This window comes from Perca fluviatilis, chromosome 3, assembly GCF_010015445.1.
Source record: "Perca fluviatilis chromosome 3, GENO_Pfluv_1.0, whole genome shotgun sequence".
Taxonomy (NCBI): Eukaryota; Metazoa; Chordata; class Actinopteri; order Perciformes; family Percidae; genus Perca; species Perca fluviatilis.
Window position 1 is genome coordinate 5,630,622 of NC_053114.1, and position 18,444 is coordinate 5,649,065.

At 41.2% G+C, this 18,444-nt stretch overlaps 2 protein-coding genes across 6 annotated transcripts in view; one reads left to right on the top strand and one right to left on the bottom strand.

Moving 5' to 3' along the window:
• ccne1 (cyclin E1) lies at positions 1-12,783 on the bottom strand. Of its 2 annotated transcripts, none has more exons than XM_039794560.1 (12): positions 11,774-12,080; positions 11,518-11,568; positions 11,224-11,311; positions 10,872-10,934; positions 10,276-10,433; positions 9,762-9,897; positions 6,661-6,807; positions 6,346-6,441; positions 5,859-5,993; positions 2,566-2,677; positions 2,255-2,412; positions 1-1,169 (listed from the first exon to the last, which is right to left on the bottom strand). In XM_039794560.1, coding segments are annotated over exons 1-12 (1,377 nt in total). In that variant the 5' UTR covers positions 11,776-12,080; the 3' UTR covers positions 1-938. The 2 variants fall into 2 exon arrangements, with proteins under 2 accessions (XP_039650494.1, XP_039650495.1); XM_039794561.1 differs by lacking the exon at positions 11,774-12,080 and adding an exon at positions 12,108-12,783 and having other exon boundaries at positions 939-1,169.
• The window catches only part of zgc:162297 (uncharacterized protein LOC555865 homolog), an 11,973-nt gene continuing 5,190 nt past the window's right edge, over positions 11,662-18,444 (top strand). The window contains exons 1-6 of one of the 4 annotated variants that reach the window (XM_039794564.1): positions 11,662-11,739; positions 13,109-13,202; positions 14,115-14,197; positions 14,745-14,925; positions 15,991-16,141; positions 17,866-17,993. In XM_039794564.1, the coding sequence (XP_039650498.1) occupies positions 13,130-13,202; positions 14,115-14,197; positions 14,745-14,925; positions 15,991-16,141; positions 17,866-17,993 (616 nt within the window). In that variant the 5' untranslated portion in view covers positions 11,662-11,739; positions 13,109-13,129. Of the gene's footprint in view, positions 11,740-11,933; positions 11,953-12,526; positions 12,638-12,890; positions 12,987-13,108; positions 13,203-14,114; positions 14,198-14,744; positions 14,926-15,990; positions 16,142-17,865; positions 17,994-18,444 lie in introns of those variants that run through there. The other 3 variants (XM_039794566.1, XM_039794563.1, XM_039794565.1) reach the window with 3 other exon arrangements.

The following is an 18,444-nucleotide window of genomic DNA, read 5'->3' on the forward strand; positions in this document are numbered from 1 at the left end:
TGAAAATATATAACCACAAAATATTGTTTAATTAAAAAGTCTTCAGAAATTGTCTTTAATGGAAAATATGTAGCAGCATTTTATTTTAAAACATCAAAATAGATTTACATTTGGGTGGTGGGGAAACAAACCGCAGGTTGAGATTTAAAAAAAAAAAAAAAGTTAAATACAATCAATATTTTAGCTTCTGAAGCCTGGCTGGTTCGCTCCATTAAGGTAGCCAAGCTACTGGTCCCTACGCAAAACATGGCCATGCTTTGTCTGACAAAAATGGCGTAGAGTAGAACCATAAACAAGAGCTTCACACCATTTATTTGTGACCCCTCTCTCACACACACACGCACACACACACACGCACACACACGCATTCACATTCCCCCTCCATCATGCAAAGCCCACTTTTATAGCAGCACAGAGAGCCAAATATGACCCTAGGAATAGTTTTTGGGCAAATGAGGCCACTGATATTAAAACAGCACAAATACACAAACACACACACTCTAAATCAAGTAGAGAAACCATAAAAATGTCCATTCAATTTGGCCTCTGCATAGAAAATAAAAAACGGCAACCGCGACATGTAGGTTTGGTTGGTAATTAATGCGAGCATTATGGCACAAGGCTATTCAAAAAGACATATCTCTTGAGCCGTCCCATCCCTTAGCTTTGCGATTTCATCTAAACTGAAGGTTTAAATAGGTAAGATTCCTGTGGGGGGCTATCCTCACCATTTGTCAGCGTTTTCCCCCCCAATTTAGTCGAAGCCCCTGTGTGTAAACACCCACTACAGAGACATTTAAAAGCATCTGGATCCAAGTAATCACCGTGACTTGGGAGAAAATACCATTTCAAATCAATGATTCCCCGCTGAAAATCCATCTGCAGTGTCAACACAATGGAGTTGCTTTTCTTCCTCTTACAGCTAGAATGTTAAAAATCTAATTCGCAATTTCTGTCGTCTTGTCAGTTTCAGTGTTTGCTTCACTACTTTGGAGGCGGCATTGCGGGGATGGAGTACGAATCCTGGGCCTGATTTTCAGCACTGCGGTATCCAATCGGACCAACTCTTCAGTTTTCTCACTGCTCTGCGGGGGAGTCAGGACGCCGGAAGGTACCGGACAGTTGCCGTGTTGCTTCAAATCTGCATCCTGGTAAGAGCCGGCCTTGTCCTGTACACGGCACAAACAGCACAGATTAAATACGCTGTCGCTAGAAAGTCTGCGTACGGACACACGGAGTTGAAGTTAGAAACAGGTTCTGTACTAAGACTGGAGAAAGTGAAAATATTTGAATGATGTGGCAAGTTGTAGGTTAAATGCTCCCCTGCATTGTAAGATCACTTGTCACGTTTGTAGATCCAGTGTTTCCTCTGTTGATTTGGCAACATTTCTGCCCCCCACGGTATGAGAAATAGGGCTGCATTGTTAGAGTGGTTCGGACCTGCCCCCACTGCTAAAAGAAATCCTAAAGGAAACCCTGAGATCACTGCAAATTCTAAATAGTCATTTTCACAGGCAGGAGATTTCAGGATTTTCTCGCTGTTTTTTTTAAAGTGATCATATTATGCTTTTAGCTTTATCCCTTTCCTTTGTTATTATATATATATATATATATATATATATATATATATATATATATATATATATATATATATATATATATATATATATATATATATATATATATATATATATATATATATATATATATATATATATATATATATATAAAATAACCTTACCATCTCTAACAGAAAACACAGTTCACAAACTGCTCCAAACAGCTCTATTGTAGTCCAGCCTTTACTTCAGAGACAAACGTGGGTCACTTTGTTACACACGTTATAATGCTCGCCTAGCTGCTAGCGTGGCACGCCCTCATACTCTGCTTCTGACTGGCTAGTAGTCCTTACCTAGCTACTGTCAGGACACGCCCTCATATTCTGCTTCTGACTGGCTTACCTAGCTACTGCGCATGTGCGACTCCCAACAAAGATGCTACAAAAGTACGATGCCTCACTCTGTAGCTAACACAAAGAGCTCAACACAGGGTGAAAAGAGGAGCTGCAGCAATGTGCAGTACAACAAAAATATGGTGTTTTTTTTTTTTTTTTAAATTAAACCATGTAAACCTACTGATATAACCTCTAAATACAATTATGAACCTGAAAATGAGCATAATATGAGCAATTTAAAATCTTAAAACAAAATAAAGAATCATAGCATAGTATTGTGATTGCAATGCTTTCACTTACCAGCCATGTAATGTAGGAGGCATGTGTCTGGATGTTGTGCATGTCATCTGCAGGGATTCCTGTGAACGTCTTCATGGACGAGCCACCGACCTCCCGCAGCGCCATGGCGAATGGCACCATCCACCTCACACACGCCTCTACCTCCACCCTCTTCAGAGCTGCACGGACAGAAGGATCAACAAAAGGGATAAGTCAGGGGAACACAACAAGGGTAACAACAACAGAAGAAAAAAACACAAAAAAAAAAAAAAAAAACACACCACACATTAAAAATACTGGTTCATCTCCAATTGAGGAGTTTGCTTTTCTACCTGAGACGTTCTCCACCAGCTCCAGAGAGGAGAAGTGAAACAGGGCTGAAGCAGCAAGGATGCCATTGGAAAACTCAAGGCAACGCACATCGAGCATACACAGGTCCAACAACTAGAAGAAAAAGAAAAACAACTTGTCATTAAACATCGGAGCATACCTCAAAATGAGTACTGGGTATACTCCAAATGAGCCACGACAGAATCAGCTGTGGTATTTACATTAATACTGTGTGTATCCCCATTTCTTTCCCAAAGATGAACATTTATGAATAAAAAGAGTATTGTTTTTGCTCTTCAAAAGCTACACTGTGGAGCTGGGGACTCCGTAGGGCAGCAACAAGTAAAACGATAGTTTCTCAGTAGAGGTATAGTATTTATTGGTGATCATTGGATGTGACTAATGCTGGGTTCAGACTACACGATATCAGCCATAGGGTCTGCCGCACGATTTTTTATTGTCTTCCCCTCATTTCTGTGATTAATAGAACAGAGCAACTGATGAACGCTGTTGGAACTGGGAAACAGGAAAAGTGTTTTTTTCTCTTTTTTGGCTTTTCCGAATACAAGACAGCCAGCATCATACACACCACTGCTGTTTGCTTACGTTCTTGTTCCTGGAAGTCTGTTCCTAGCACCTACTTTTCGATGACATCACGACGGCCGTGAAAGATGGCAAGCTTTGATTGGTTGGGACCAACCTGTAGTCTAATGTCTCTCGGCCAAGACTCTAAAACACTGTCAGTTTTTTTTTGTTTTTTATATCGGAATGAAATCATGAGTCTTGCTAGAGTCGGGGCGCTCCCATCATCTCAATCGTTTGGTGTAAGGTGGTCATAAAACTCAGTCACAGTCAGTCTTTTTGTTTGAAGTCCTGGTAGTGAAGTTAAATCACGTTAACATTGTCAACAACCAATGGGTGCGCTCCCTCCAGCATCAAACAGGAACTGCTGGCAACTTTTCCTTAAGTTGCCAGCTAACGCTAGCGCCAGCTAGCTACGTTACATTTTTCAAAACCAATGTAGTTGTATTCTCACAATTTCTGACCCTGCAAGATCTCCAGTCTTTACATATGACTTTTGTCTTTAACATTAGATGTGAGATGGTCTTTAGATGTGAGATGGTGTCAGACTTTTCAAAGTCTTTTTTAAAGCGTATGGCAGGCATAACCTGACAGAGTGATTATGTTAACAGACAAATTGTCACTGTAGTCCGAAATAAAAGCTCAACTGGTGACAATGTGTAATCCAGAAATCGCATAAAGCGACTAATGCATGCGCTTACCATCCCGACAGGTCAGTGATGCGTTAAAACCAAAGGAAGAGAGAGATTGAGACCCAATACAGGCTCTCCCTCAATTAAGTCCATACTAGAAGTGTTTAGGAGACTGTACATCACCCTCATGTTTACTACTGTCACTTCCTTGGACCAAGGCAGACCCCTTCAATTGTGCAAATGAGGTGAATTCACAGAGTCTCAAATACTGCCGACTAGATACTGCTCTCTAATGGCGTTTTTCCATAACATGGTACCTGCTCAACTCGCCTTTTTTGGTTTTCCATTATGAGAAGAAAAAAAAAAAAAAGTCCCTGGTACCTGCCAACAGGTACTTTATTTATTTAGCATCACCTCCGTCGAGGTTCCAAGCGAGCTGAGGCGATACCAAAAGGTGACGTGAAAACCTGCAGACTGCCGATTGGTCGGAGAGAATCGTCACTAATCACTGCGTCATCATTGCTAGCGACAGCCTCCAGCTTCTTTCGAAACAAAATAGGTCTTCTGGCTGTGGCAACAACAACACACCTTCGACGTTCTGTGTGTGTGTCGCGTTCGGTCACGGCAGTTTCCTCACGCATGAGGCGGTACTAAATCTGCAATGGAAAAAGGAGGACGGGGCCCTGCGGCCGAGTCGAGCTGCTACTAGCTAGGGCTTTGACTTTTGCCCAAAAATCATATTTGAAGTTCATTTATTTATTAATATTCACATATATTTGAATATTTATTAATAATACTTTGACCATTAAATGCCTTCAGTTTAAAAATAAATAAATAAAAAGTCAGACCCTGGATTAAACATAAACAGTGTGCTTTCGACAGGAAGTTTGGAGCTTTCACCGTAGCCTACGTAAGTGGTCTGATGTTTATACTCGTTTGTGCGTCGAGCCAGTGTGTGTGCAGTATTGCCAACTTAGCGACTTTTTTTACTAAAGCGACAAATCTGGCAACTTTCTGTAGAAAACACAACTTTCTGTAATATATATATATATATATATATATATATATATATATATATATATATATATATATATATATATATATATATATATATATATATATATATATATATATATATATATATATATATATGTCACCAGTATTGTCCGCGCGAACACGTGTATTTCTCTCCTGTGGCGCGGAAACAGTCACCTTTCTCTTTTGTTCTGTGGGACGAGGACGGCCCCGCCCTCCCCTCTGTGCTCTCATGTGCAGCAGCACTGAGCAGGCAGGTATAAGGGGAGAAGGGACAGGGTGCGGGGCCGGTGTAGGTAGGAGAGACAGCGGAACGCGACGGGAGAAAGACACAGGGGGGGAATGCACCGCTACCGAGCCACAGCCGAGAGACGTGCGTTGCATTTTGAAATGCGTGACAAAGCCTCGGAATCTGAACTGAAAACAACATTTACAAGCAAACGCATTTACAAAAAATAATGCCCATAACAGGTTTGAATATTAAGGGCTGGCTAATATTCGTTCGAATATCTTTTTTTTTTTTTTTTATATTCGAATAATGAAGTTCGGAGTCAAAGCCCTACTACTAGCAGTGGGTAAGCGCCATTATGCAGCTCCACTTTCCAACTCCCGTTTTTAGAAACTAGAGCTGGATTTTACACAACTTCTTCTTTTACATAACTTCTGTCTTAACTCTGCTGTGACGCCTAACCATCACTGTCAAACATTACTGGTGAGAAATAGCCTGGTCCAGCAATATTTGAAATCATATTAAAACGGGATAAGGAAAAAGAACACCTGTGGTGGTAAGAAAAAACATTTCTCAAAGAAGGGAGGAGGGGTATCTGAACACATCCATGTAGTGTCACACACACACACACACACACACACACACACACACACACACACACACACACACACACACACACACACACACACACACACACACACACACACACACACACACACACACACACACACACACACACACACACACACACACACACACACACACACACACACACACACACACACACACACACACACACACACACACACACACACACCTCTGCGATTTGTGTGAAAGTAGTCTGGGGGTATTTGGGGATGAGCAGCTCGTCTGTCTCTTTCAGGTAGGCCACTTGCATGTAAACATTGAGCCAGGAGATGGGAGTCTGAGGGCTGAGACTCCACTTCAGCTCCTGCATTTGGAAAAAAATAAAAGAGCAGACCGTGTTGAAGTAAAACCCATCACCAACGGCAATACGATTAAATCTAAATAAACTCACGATTGTCCACAGATCCAGGTATGTGACAAAAACAAAACTAATACCTCATGGACAGACATGCATTTCTAAAACCATACATGAAAAGGCAGAGAGAACACAGCGTCTACCATTAGGGACTTAAGTAACTAAGGCCAAGATTTACATACTGAGACTTACCAAAATCCCATCAGTGGGGTGAGATTGGGTATGTGAGATTTGTAAGAGTGTAGACCAGTTCACACTGATGTGACATGGATCAATGAGTAGAGCGTTCCCTGTTCTTTACCTTCATAATAATGATTTCCATACTGAGAATCTCATCTTCAGTGCAGGCTTCGTCTGTAACGTAGGCAAACTGGTGGACCTTGGGAGGATACATCTCCTGGGGGATGCAAAAAACACAGGAGACGAGCATTATTACAACCGATCATACCAACCAACAGATTGTAAAATGTTGCAGAAGAAAGGGGCCATGCGACAAAGATGGTGTTCCTAAAGCAAGCCCACTACAAAGATGAGCACATGAGATGAGAACAGGCTACTTAACAACCAGGGATTTTATTTTCCAATTCACATGTCCTTACAGTCCAACCCGTCTTACCTCTACTTTGGCAGCGATGAAGAGACAGGTGATGCCTATGAGCTGCAGCGTTGATTTGAAGACGTTTCTCTGTGTGGCCATGAAGCGATCAAAGTAGTCCTGAGCCAGGTGGTACGACTCCCTGTGCAGTTTGTACACCTCACTCACCTAAAAAAATAAAATAAATAAAAAAAATAAAAATATAAAACCATGCACACAGGCAGAACGTCAATGCACTGATGTGTTCTCCCATGGCTTCAAACCACATTCACTAGGTTTGCTTACGGGAGTGCACTATGGCCATTAAAAACAGTACCAGGACACAATAATTGAACAATGTACGTATTCATCAGAAGAAGCTTGTCTCATGGCAAAGCTTTGTTGCCATTAGTTGGAACAGCAATTTGTATTTTTGCTTATTAGTAGGGTTGGGTGTCGTTTCGATTTTTTACGATTCCAAACCGGTACTTTTAAAAACCATTCCAATTCCTTAACAGATTCTTGAAAAAAAGACAAAAATAAAATAAAATAAAAAGGCTCTTTTATAGAGTTTTTGGCATTTTAAAAGTAGCCTACATTTACGGTAGCTAGCTAACGGTACACTACAGAGAAAGTATGATATTTTTACGTCCGTTTCGGAGCGACAGAGGGAAAATATTTCAGTCGACACATTAAGTGTAACCGAAATTTGCGTTCCAATCCGGTCCGATTCCTACCGGTTGTAGGAACCGGGTTTCAGTAGCCAACCCTACTTATCAGCGATTTTCCTATTTTAAAATAAAAAAATTTTAACATAACAAGAGCAAAGATGAAGAAGTGGTTTTTAAATAAAAAATAAAAATAAAAATCAGTGGCGATCCCCAGTCCAGGGTTTCCCACAAAGACTAATGTGTGGCGGTGGCGCGCCACACTATCAACACCGGCAGCTGCAAATTGCGTTATTTATTTATTTATTTCTTAAACGCCTTTAAAACACGTTCTTCTGCATTTCCTTTCCCTGCTCTCCTCCGTCTCACTGTCACTTGTGTCTCACTCACATACACAGCTCCTCCCACCGTGCGATGTTTGGTGTTTTTAGCCCCAAACGTCGCCTTTCAGGCAGCGCCGCAATGGTTATCGTTAGGGTCAAGGTGAGAGTTAGCTGCATGGAAGGCGATGCTGGAGGCTTAAAACACCATCAAGCCCACCGTGCACACAGCGTCTGTCTCCATAAAAGGAGACAAGACGGCTGGCAAAATTCACAAGTTAACAAAACGGTTGGAAAAAGACATGTTGAGGATGAGGACCAGCCTGAACCGGAGGTATCAGTCTGAAAAAGAGCTCAACAGTCCGACCAGTGTAATTAGTTAGGTGATTAATTTGTTTACATTATTTTCAGGCTTCAATCAGTGAAAGACAGGGTCAGGGAGAGAAAGACAGATTCGTTAGGCATTGAAGTAGGAGAGGAGGACAGCATCCAACAGCGTGATCCTCCTCAGTTTTTGATACATTGTTACGACAACACCCCCCCACCCCCCCGGTGATACGGCTCTCTAATCTGTGGGAAACACTGCAGTCCTAAAATGTATTGTGTTATATTTCCTGGTTCAGAGCCAGTTTGGCTCCGTTTGGTCACAGAGGGAAACGGGTCCAAATAGGGAACACTGCTGAGCCTTTGACTGACATTCAGGAGTCTAATTAGTGTTGACAGGAAAAAAAAAAAAATAATAATAATTAAATGACTTCCAACTTATGTTGTTAGGCAGTGCAGGTGGTCTATTACAGGTGAAACATGTACATTTGAAGGATGTTTAACAGTAAAAAAAATGTCCAGTGCTTTTTTCAAGTGCCAAACTTTCACAGCACAGCTGGATACAAAACCAACTGAGCTGTAAACTGGGTCTGGAGGTGGTACCGTGGAAATTGGTGAAGTTCAGCAATGGGAGAGTTTTTTTTCTTATTAATAGCAAATTGCAGCGATACACATTTGTTTAACTGTTGGAGGGCACGTGTAACGTTTAACGGGTTGCTGAGTGGAACTGTGTATTGACATTCAGGTACTGATACCGTCAGTGTACACCACACAAACTTTATTTTGTTTCTTATTGGGTTGAACTTGGTGAAGCTGCTCCGTGTTTTCAGTTCTGTTGTTAAGGGCTCATCTTGGTCCAATATACTGTTAAAGGCTGTGAGATTCCTGTTACATTTACATTGTGCGGCACGTTTGTGTATTGTCATAGCAAACTATAACGCAATGTTGTTGTTTTCCAACCATCGCCATTGATTTTTTTTAAAATTTTATTTGCATCTAATGGAGTGCCGATACCGTCCGCGAAAAAACAAATCCATGCCGATTTTTTTGTTGTTTTCTGAAATTTGAAATGCTTTGCGCAGTACATCGAATGTATTCCTACATATAGGTATGGAACAACCGCAATTCAGAATCAAGTTTCCTGTAACTTTAAATTGGTCTAAAATCTAATAGATCCAACCTAAATGGACAAAAAGAACTATCTCAGTGTTTAAATTTACACTTTACTCTTTGAAACAATCCTCTGATCTCGCATCTGTCAGATGAGGTCCCCCATTACTTCCATGCAGCCCTTAACACCATTATTAATGGCAATTTTTACTTTAAATATGAACAGGATTCAAAACCAAAAGACTAAAAGCAGATAAGGTCTTTAGTGAATGTGATTAAGCCAATCAGATTGTTTGATCTCTGTCAGAAACCGGAGACCTCAGTCATTAGCAGCTCATAATTTACCTTCATTACAACGATGTTCAGAACTGAAAAGAGTTTACTCACTGCCACACAAGATACTGTTAATAGTATTACTTGATTGTTGTGCCACAGGATCTTTACTGATAATTACAAACAAAACACCTCTGCATTCTCTCAATAACCAGATTAGGAGTAATCAGTACATTACCAATAGATTAAGTTCTACAATCATGAAATCTAGCATTTTAACTCTAATGCCGTCCGCAGCTGTTAACGGAACACTTGAGAGCCACTTTAATCATGTGTTGTCAGTAGATGCTCCTTTTCCCCACAAATCAAGCTGAAATTATCAAAATTAAAGTGTACAATGGTGTTGACAAGGAGAGAGATAAACTGGTCACCAAGACATGCTACAGACCTCCATGAGCCAGTCCAGGAGAATTGCCCTCATCTTGGGCTGCAGATGAGGATGTTTCTCCATCACATGGACATCCCTGGTGTAAGTCTTATCCTTCTCCAACATGTTGTTCCATACCACATCCTTACTGGCCCAGCTGATAAATCAGAGATGTACACACAATGGTAAAAATCAAGGATTCAACTCTTGACTGTCCCCCTTGTTGTCCAACACTGTGTCATTTGTATTTTAATTATGACTTGCTTTAAACAGACAACCAAAAGATCAAACACTTTCAATCTAGTTCCTACAGGTCTGTATTTTAGACCTTGTGATTAAAAAAAATAATAAAAAAGAGAAAACTACTAGCCACAACTACAGAATACTGTGAAGGAAGACGTACAAGCTAAGCCTAGAAACATGCCCAGGCCTTAGCTTAAATTTGTCACCAATCTGTATGTGCTTTGATTGAACGGGTGGCTGCATAATATGGAGCCTAAGCAGAGATAATCAACCAAACAACAACAGTACTCACCACAACGCAGGAAGCGGGGCACAACGCACGGGTGTTACAAATACGTTGTTAAAGTTGTAGTGGGGGAAACCTGCGTTTATCAGGGCAACCTCTTCCTGATCAGGTGTGGGAATCCACCTCTGTGGACTTGTGTAACCAGCATCAGGACCCCAGCCCAGCTTCACGGGAAAGAGGGAGAGCAGAGATGAGGAACGGTCACAGTATAGAAACATGTTGTGGTAGGGCCAGCACTCCAATAAGCTGACTGCCAACATTAAAGCCTAAAAAAGGGACAATAGACTAGGGCTGTGAGATACCAAGATCGTGACTTTGATGACATTTTTTCAATACTATAGAGGCAATTCGGTTGGTGCTTAAAAACTATTGCATTTGGAACCCAGCCCCTACTACGGACACACCTCCTAATCAAAGATCAAGCGTAAAGTGCTAGTTAAGGTAGAATTAAGAATAGATCAGCCAATACGTACTTGAGGAATGAGCAACCAAGCTCATATCCCAGCAGCAACTGGGCCACAGATACATTAACTGAACCGAGGCACGAGTTAAAACTGGGGTGAAGCACATGTTTTGAAGTGTGGAAAGATGACCAAGCCTACCTCGCATTCACGCTGCTTCTTCTTCGTCATCTCTGCTACCTCCTCATCCAGATCTTGTAAATACTGAGAATCAAAGAAAAGATTTTATTTAAAAAATTAATAAATAAAAAAAACATTAAATGCAACTATATTCATTATGAAATACAATATCAGCTGCATTGATCAGTAATACTTGATTGAATGAAGCACAAGACACTTACTTGCCAGCAACGATGAATATAAAACGTATGTTAAGGGACACCAGTTTTAAATTGTAGGTATTCAATTAGGCCTACATTTGCAACCTAGCCACAGCTGAAAATGGGGTCAAGGCTAGTTATAGGCTAGTTTGCAAGCCTTTCAGACTACTTACAATAGCAACATCTGCCTTCCTCTTTCTCGGTCGTACTGTAGTTTCTTCGGGTGCCTTGGGAGCAACAGACCTCGGTTCTGTCTCTTCCCTATAACACAGTAGCTGTAAGTCTCCAGAATCAACATAAAACATTTTAACAAGCTTGGACTTACAGGTTAATGCGGTCAAAATAAGGTCCTATAGCAACAAGCTAACTAGCCGAATGGCTAAGCTCCATCAACTTTTTCCTCTGTCGTCACACACTTTGATTGACGCGCTAAAAGAGTCATGAATTAAATCAAATATGAAACTCACCGTTGTCCTCGCATTATACTCGGAGGGGTATGTGTCAGTTTGGGAGTAAACCTGTGAATGAATGAATGTTTTAAAAGTGTTATTTTGGAGTTTCTAAAAAGAAAGAATACACACTCCCAACCCCCACTCTCAACTCCCTCCTTCTGACAAAGCCCAACTCAGCCTGGCGCGGGGAAATGGAAACAGTACGCAATTAAAAGTCGCCAGAAAGTACCACATAATGCAAGTATATTCATTAAATTAAACGGCGACTAACATCAGATATTATACTAGCTGCTAAACGTTGTTCTATCGCGTATTTTTCAGGGGAAGCTGGTTATTTCCCTCCACTAACGTTGGACAGCTGGCTTGCCACATAATGGCCGAACGACAGGCACAGCTGAGACGCCTATTTTTTTAATTCACCATTTAACAGTAACAGCACCGGACACCCAGGTGAAAACGGGCGACATTTAAGCATCAACATCCATACACAGCTTTATCTCGTTATCGAACTTATTGCGGTTTAGTTAGCTTAGCTACACAGGTGGCAGCTGAACAAAGCTTAACCAACTCGATGCAATGGTAAACGTTAGGTTTCATCCGCTCACCTCAAGATTCTGTCCCTTGAAGTTCACTCTTATCCACGTCTAAAGAAATACGAAGGGATGTGGAACTTCACCGCCTGTTGTTCGGACTCGGGGTGCTCCCTGTGCGAGTGTGTGTGTGTCTCCAGGCCGGGGCTAGTTCCTCTGAGCTGGCGCCTTGCACAGAAGAACAGATGACTTGAAGCATCAACGTCAGAGAGGAGTGGATTTAACTTGGCGCTAAACCCCCAGCTTCACCGCCCCTTTATAGTCTCATTTCAACTCAGTTCACCCCAGTTTTCACACATGTATCGTGTGTTGAGCACATGCTTTTGATATAGTAGATATGTCTCGTGCTAAAGAAAAAGACAAATAAGTTATAAGTTAACCGGCAAACCGGGAGGCGTGACCGCTGTGGTGACAGCTGCAGGGGGCGGCGCTTCCAAAGAGGAAGTGCCCGGGCACCGCGTGGCTAGTCTGTCAGATGTAAACAAAGCCGTAGTCCTTTCGGATTAAGCCTAAAATAAAACTTAAAACGACCGAATTGTTGTAAGGTAATTGAGCCTTTCCGTTCAGCGAACTCCCCCTACGGTTCTCTCTCGCTGTCACCCTGGGCGCGTCTGTTATTTAGCAAAAAAACAACATGTTAGCACGCGGATGCTTCTAGCGAGGCGCCCATTTCCAGCATGGGTCGTCATACCCATAGACATATAGACATACCCATAGACATATAGACCTATATATATTGTTTACATTACCTCCTACATTATTTAAAACACATGCAGTGCAGCAATATTGCTAATATATTGCTGCACTATGTGTTTTAAATAATGTAGAAGGTAATGTAAACAATTGTTTTCTGCATTACTGGTTTGATATGAACTTTTAAGACAGGAGAAGAAGGTTTGTTATTTAAAATGTTGTTTGTTTGATTAACCAAAACTGACCTTTGGCCAGCCACGTGATCCCCCATGCTTAGAAAGTCAAAAAAACAGATTTTATTTTTTCTTTCTCTCTGCTTCCAGGTGGCTCCACAAGACGGGACAATGAAGTTTTTGGACCTTTTTGGGCGCATAAAATCCGTGGTTATTGGGATGATTCATGTTAAAGCCTTACCAGGTATGACTGCACTGACCTTCAGTGTTCAAATGTACATGTACAGTGGTGGAGGAAGTATTCACTCCCTTTACTTAAGTAAAAGTAGCAATACCGCCCGCACTGTAAAATAGGCTACTCCATATACCACTGCCCTGTATTTTTGTGTGGAAAATCTTAATTTGTAAAGTAGCTATAACAGTCAAATCAACACAGTTGAGTAAACTGTATAATATTCTCTCTGCACTGTAGTGGGAAGTGGAATGAAATGAAATAACTCAAGTACTTCAGATTTATACTTGAGTACAGTACTTCTTTTGCATCACTGCAAATTTGGGAGCTTTCGTATGTGATACCTCCAGCGGTGGGAGAAGTATTCAGATCCTTTACTGTAAGTAAAAGTACTAATACCACACTGTAGAAATACTCTGGTAGAAGTAAAAGTCCTGCATTGAAAATGTTACTTATGTAAAAGTATGCAAGTATCATCAGGAACAATGTACTCAAAATATTAAAAGTAAAAGTACTCAATGCAGAAAAATTCTCCCATTTTAGAAAGTGGAAAGGATCCAAACAGTTGTGTGTCTAATGGTCTCATCATTTCAGCTGGACTTGTAGGCCGTTATATTGTCGGGTAGTTTAATTTATAATAAAACATCATATTTTATAAACTACATGTGTTTTATGTGCAAAAATCTTAATTTGTAAAGTAACTAAAGCTGCCAGATGAATGTAGTGGAGTAAAAAGTACAATATTTCTCTCTGAAATGTAGCGGAGTAGAAGTAGAAAGTGGCATGAAAAGAAAAGACTCAAGTAAAGTACAAGTAACTCAACATGTGTACTTAAGTGCAGCACTTGAGTAAATGTACTTAGTTACATTCCACCACTGGATATCTCATACCGCTGTTAGTAACCAAGTTTCTCGTCTATCTCAGGCACACCCCTGGGTTGTATGAAAATGTCCCAAATCACTGAAGAAGCATGCAGGGAGGCAGCCATCTACCGTGATGCAGGGATTGTAAGTTTTTGCACACTGTGCGTGTTGGATTCCTTACACATTTGAGGTCTTCCAGGGCAAGACAGCCTGTAATCCCCTCTTTCCTATACACCTATACATAGCCATATTCTACTGCTCTTTCATACTATTCATCCTGCACATACACTTATTCTTACTACTCTTATAATGTCACCACAGTGCACATAGCTGTACATATCTATCTATATGGTTCATTCAGTATATCCATATATATTCTGTTAATACACTGCATGTATCTATATCTATATTATTCTTACTACTAGTATAATGTCACTGCTACTACATTGCACATATCTGTACATGTTGTTCATACATTGTTCATATTACATAGCCATATTTATTCTGCTCCTATAACACTGCAATGTATTTCTTGTCCTGCCTATGCACCACCTGTCTATACTTGTATATCGTATTGCCCTTTTCTGCTTTTTTTTTGCACTTCTGGTTGGACGCAAACTGCATTTCGCTGTCTTTGTACTTGTACTCTGCACAGTGACAATAAAGTTGAATCTAATCTAATCTCTTTCAGGATGGTGTGATCATTGAGAACATGCATGATATCCCTTACTCGTTCTCTGTGGGCCCCGAGGTGTCCGCCTGCATGACTGCAGTATGCGCTGCAGTGAGAAGCATCTGTCCAGGCCTGCCGCTTGGAGTGCAAATCCTGTCTGCTGCTAACCAGCAGGCTCTGGCTGTAGCTCTGGCTTCAGGTTTGGTCTTTCACTGGGTGCCGCCACTAACGGTTATTTTCATTGTCGATTAATCTGTCGATTGCATTTTCGATTAATCGATGAGTTGTTTGGTTTATTAAATGTCAGGAAAATATGAAAAATGTCGATCGAGCCCAAGATGACATCCTCCAATGTCTTGTTTCGTCCACAACTCAAAGATATTCAGTTTACTTTTACAGAGGAGGGAAGACACTAGAAAATATTCACATTTAAGAAGCTGCTATCACAGATCGTTTACATTTTTCATAAAAAAAAAGGATTGAAACTGATTAATCGATTATCAGAATAGTTTGTAATTAATTTAATACTTGACAAGTAGTCTATGTTGACGACGTTCCACTTCCTGGATTGTTCCGGTACCGCCGCAAATTCTGCCAGATGTCTGTTACCTTCTGCAGACAGCTAGCTAGACTTTCTGTCCAATCTGAGTTTTCTGTTGCACGACTAAAACAACTTCTGAACGTACACACGTTCCACCAAAACAAGTTCCTTCCCGAGGCTATTTAGCAGAGGCACCGTGGCTCCGTCCGGCGCTTTTGAGACGATTATGATTGGTTTAAAGAAATGCCAATAAACCAGAGCGCCTTTTTCTCCCATCCCGGAATGCTGTGTGGACTAGCCAGACCCTCCTCCGCAGCGCTATGGAGGAAGGTCTGGCAACGCGAGACCGCTTGACAACTAATCAATTAATCTTTGCAGCTCTAGTCTTTGTATCCATTCAATTGCTGGAGCTCTGTGTATGAGGCTATAATCATCTGCAGCGAAAGCTTTTAAAAGAGAACAGAGGTCTTCAATCATGTGGTATCATTGCAAAAGGGTAAACAGATCTTCATGCCAAACAATACATCAGCTGATTACTGTCTTCTCACCTATTCTAATTGAAGATGTGTTCATCAGTTAAATGAGTTGCTGTGTGTTTGGTTTTCAGTGAGAAACCGCTTACTTTCTGAGCAAAGGTCAGACTTAGCCAAAACGTACCTGTGTTTGACACAGTGGCTACCGGTTGGTCAACCACAGCACCATAACATTCCTGTGTGGTCACAGGTCTTGATTTCATCAGGGCTGAGGGTTTCGTCTTCTCTCATGTGGCTGATGAGGGTCTCCTGAACGCCTGCGCCGGAGACTTGCTGAGATATCGCAAGCAGATCGGAGCCGAGCATGTGCACATCTTCACCGACATCAAAAAGAAGCACAGGTGAGCTTACCTTCTCTACAGTTACATTAGAAAGTACAACCCGATGAGCCGCTTACATGCAAAAAAAAAAAATACCTGAAAGCTAGCCCTGTAACATTTTTTTTTTTTACATAATTACGGTTTCTTTGTTTAACCGCAATTCATTGCCAACATTAGCTAGGGTCTTAAGCAGGCCCAACAATGTGGTATACATGGTATACATCAAAATTTGAGGGGGGTTAAACTGGCAACTTTTGATAAAACTTTTGAAACAATGTTTTATGATAATCAAGCTGTGTATTTGTGTTACTACATTATCTGGGTCACATGCCAGTGATATATAACATGGATGTATCCTGGGATTCATTCCAAACTTTAATTTGTTTCAAAAAGTAATACCTAAATATGTTTAAGTTTGACTGAAAGAGACAACTATAATGTTAATCGCAATTATTTCTGAGACAATTAATTGTACAGCAAAATTTGGAATTGTTACAGCTCTACTGAAAGCCGACTTATTTGACTTATTATATCTCTGAATACGACTGTAGTCGTTCACTTAGAGCTACTTTTTTCTCTGATGATACTCACATAATTAGCAATCGTCCAGTCCTTATTTATCAAACTGCTGAAAGTTAAATTTTGGACTTAAAGGTCCAGTATGTAATGCGTTTAGATGTTCATTATCAAAATCTGTGTTGCACGTTCACAATCTTGTCCTTTTTCATGAATATTTACCACCACCATCAATTCCAAGTATTCCTATTGGCTTGAAATTTTACATTTGCATTCGCATGAACTGGGGTAGACACTCCATATTCATGCTCCATCTTGAAATACGTTAGCCGGTAAGGGACGTACAGGACATAGTGCTCCACCTTTCGCGTTTTCGCTGTCACATGATAAACTCACAGCTGCTGCTAACGCTGCTAATGGGTATCATAGCTTCCCGGCCCCGGCAAGTCTGAAGAAGGAAACATGGAGGACCTTTCCACGTATTCAAAATCCAAATTTCAGGAACAGGAGTCTTCTTCTTCTTCGCACAGAGAAAGAAAAAGGATATCGAAAAGAGCAAGAGACCGGCTTTTTGAAGCATGAAGGCCACCGTAGCTGTAATACCTACTTTGAACTGCGTGGCACGAGAGAGTTGATTGCGATATATGATCTCAACGCTAGACGGGAGAAATTCCCACACGTTGGACCTTTAAGTGAAAGCTTAAAGTAAAAATCCTTCATTTGTACTCTCACATGCAAACTTAAGAATAAAACCTATGTATCAAATATATTTTTACTTTAAAATGCTGTTAAATGTAAGAGAGTTCCCGGGGCGGCCTGATGGAATGGTTGAGGTGCGTGCCCTATAACAATAACTTCCCGCGTTTGAAAGTCAGCTGTGGACTCTCTGAAAGTCACAAGCTTGGGATCCTTTCGATATTTAACTTCCAAATGAAATGTGCTGCAATTTTTACTCCCTTTCTTTCTCCTCAGTCCCCTCCCCACTGTCCACTGTCCAATGAATGCAAAGATGAAAAAATCTGAAACACTTCCTGTTACGTGTTTTGGACTGACTGTATATATATATATATATATATATATAAAGTATATACATTATACTGTATACAGGTTATAAACCCTATCCTAAGGGTAATGGGTCTGTGACAAATATAGGGGATATTGCATTTTTCATGAAAATACATACCATAATATATAATAGTATGTACTCTGTATGTGTGTTTTTTTCCCAGCTCCCATGCCCTGACATCAGACGTGAGCATCGAAGAGACGGCCCGTGCCGCAGAGTTCTTCCTCTCGGATGGACTCATCATCACGGGAGCAGCCACCGGAGTGCAGGCGGACCCGCGGGAGCTCAGAGGTACTGCCACAAAAACTCTTCACACTTCACATAGTCTCGCATTGCCAGACCCGTCCCCCACAGCACCGCGGAGGAGGGTCCTGCCAGTCCACACAGCATTCCGAGATGGGAGAGAAAAACGCGCTCTGGTTTATTGGCATTTCTTTAAAACGTCTAAGCGCCAGAAGGAGCAACGGCGCATCTGCAAAAATAGCCTCGGGAAGGAACTTGTTTTGTGTGTACGTTGAAAAGTTGTTTTAGTCGTGCAAGAGAAAACTCAGATTGGACAGATAGTCTAGCTAGCTGTCTGGATTTACCCTGCAGAGATCTGAGGAGCAGTTAAACATAGTCCTCAGAAATCCACCGGCGTTTAGAACGCCAACACAAAGAAAGAGGAAGGTAATGGACATTTGGCCGAATAAGAGGGACATCCGGCGGAATTTCCGGCAGCACCTGAACAACCCCGGATATG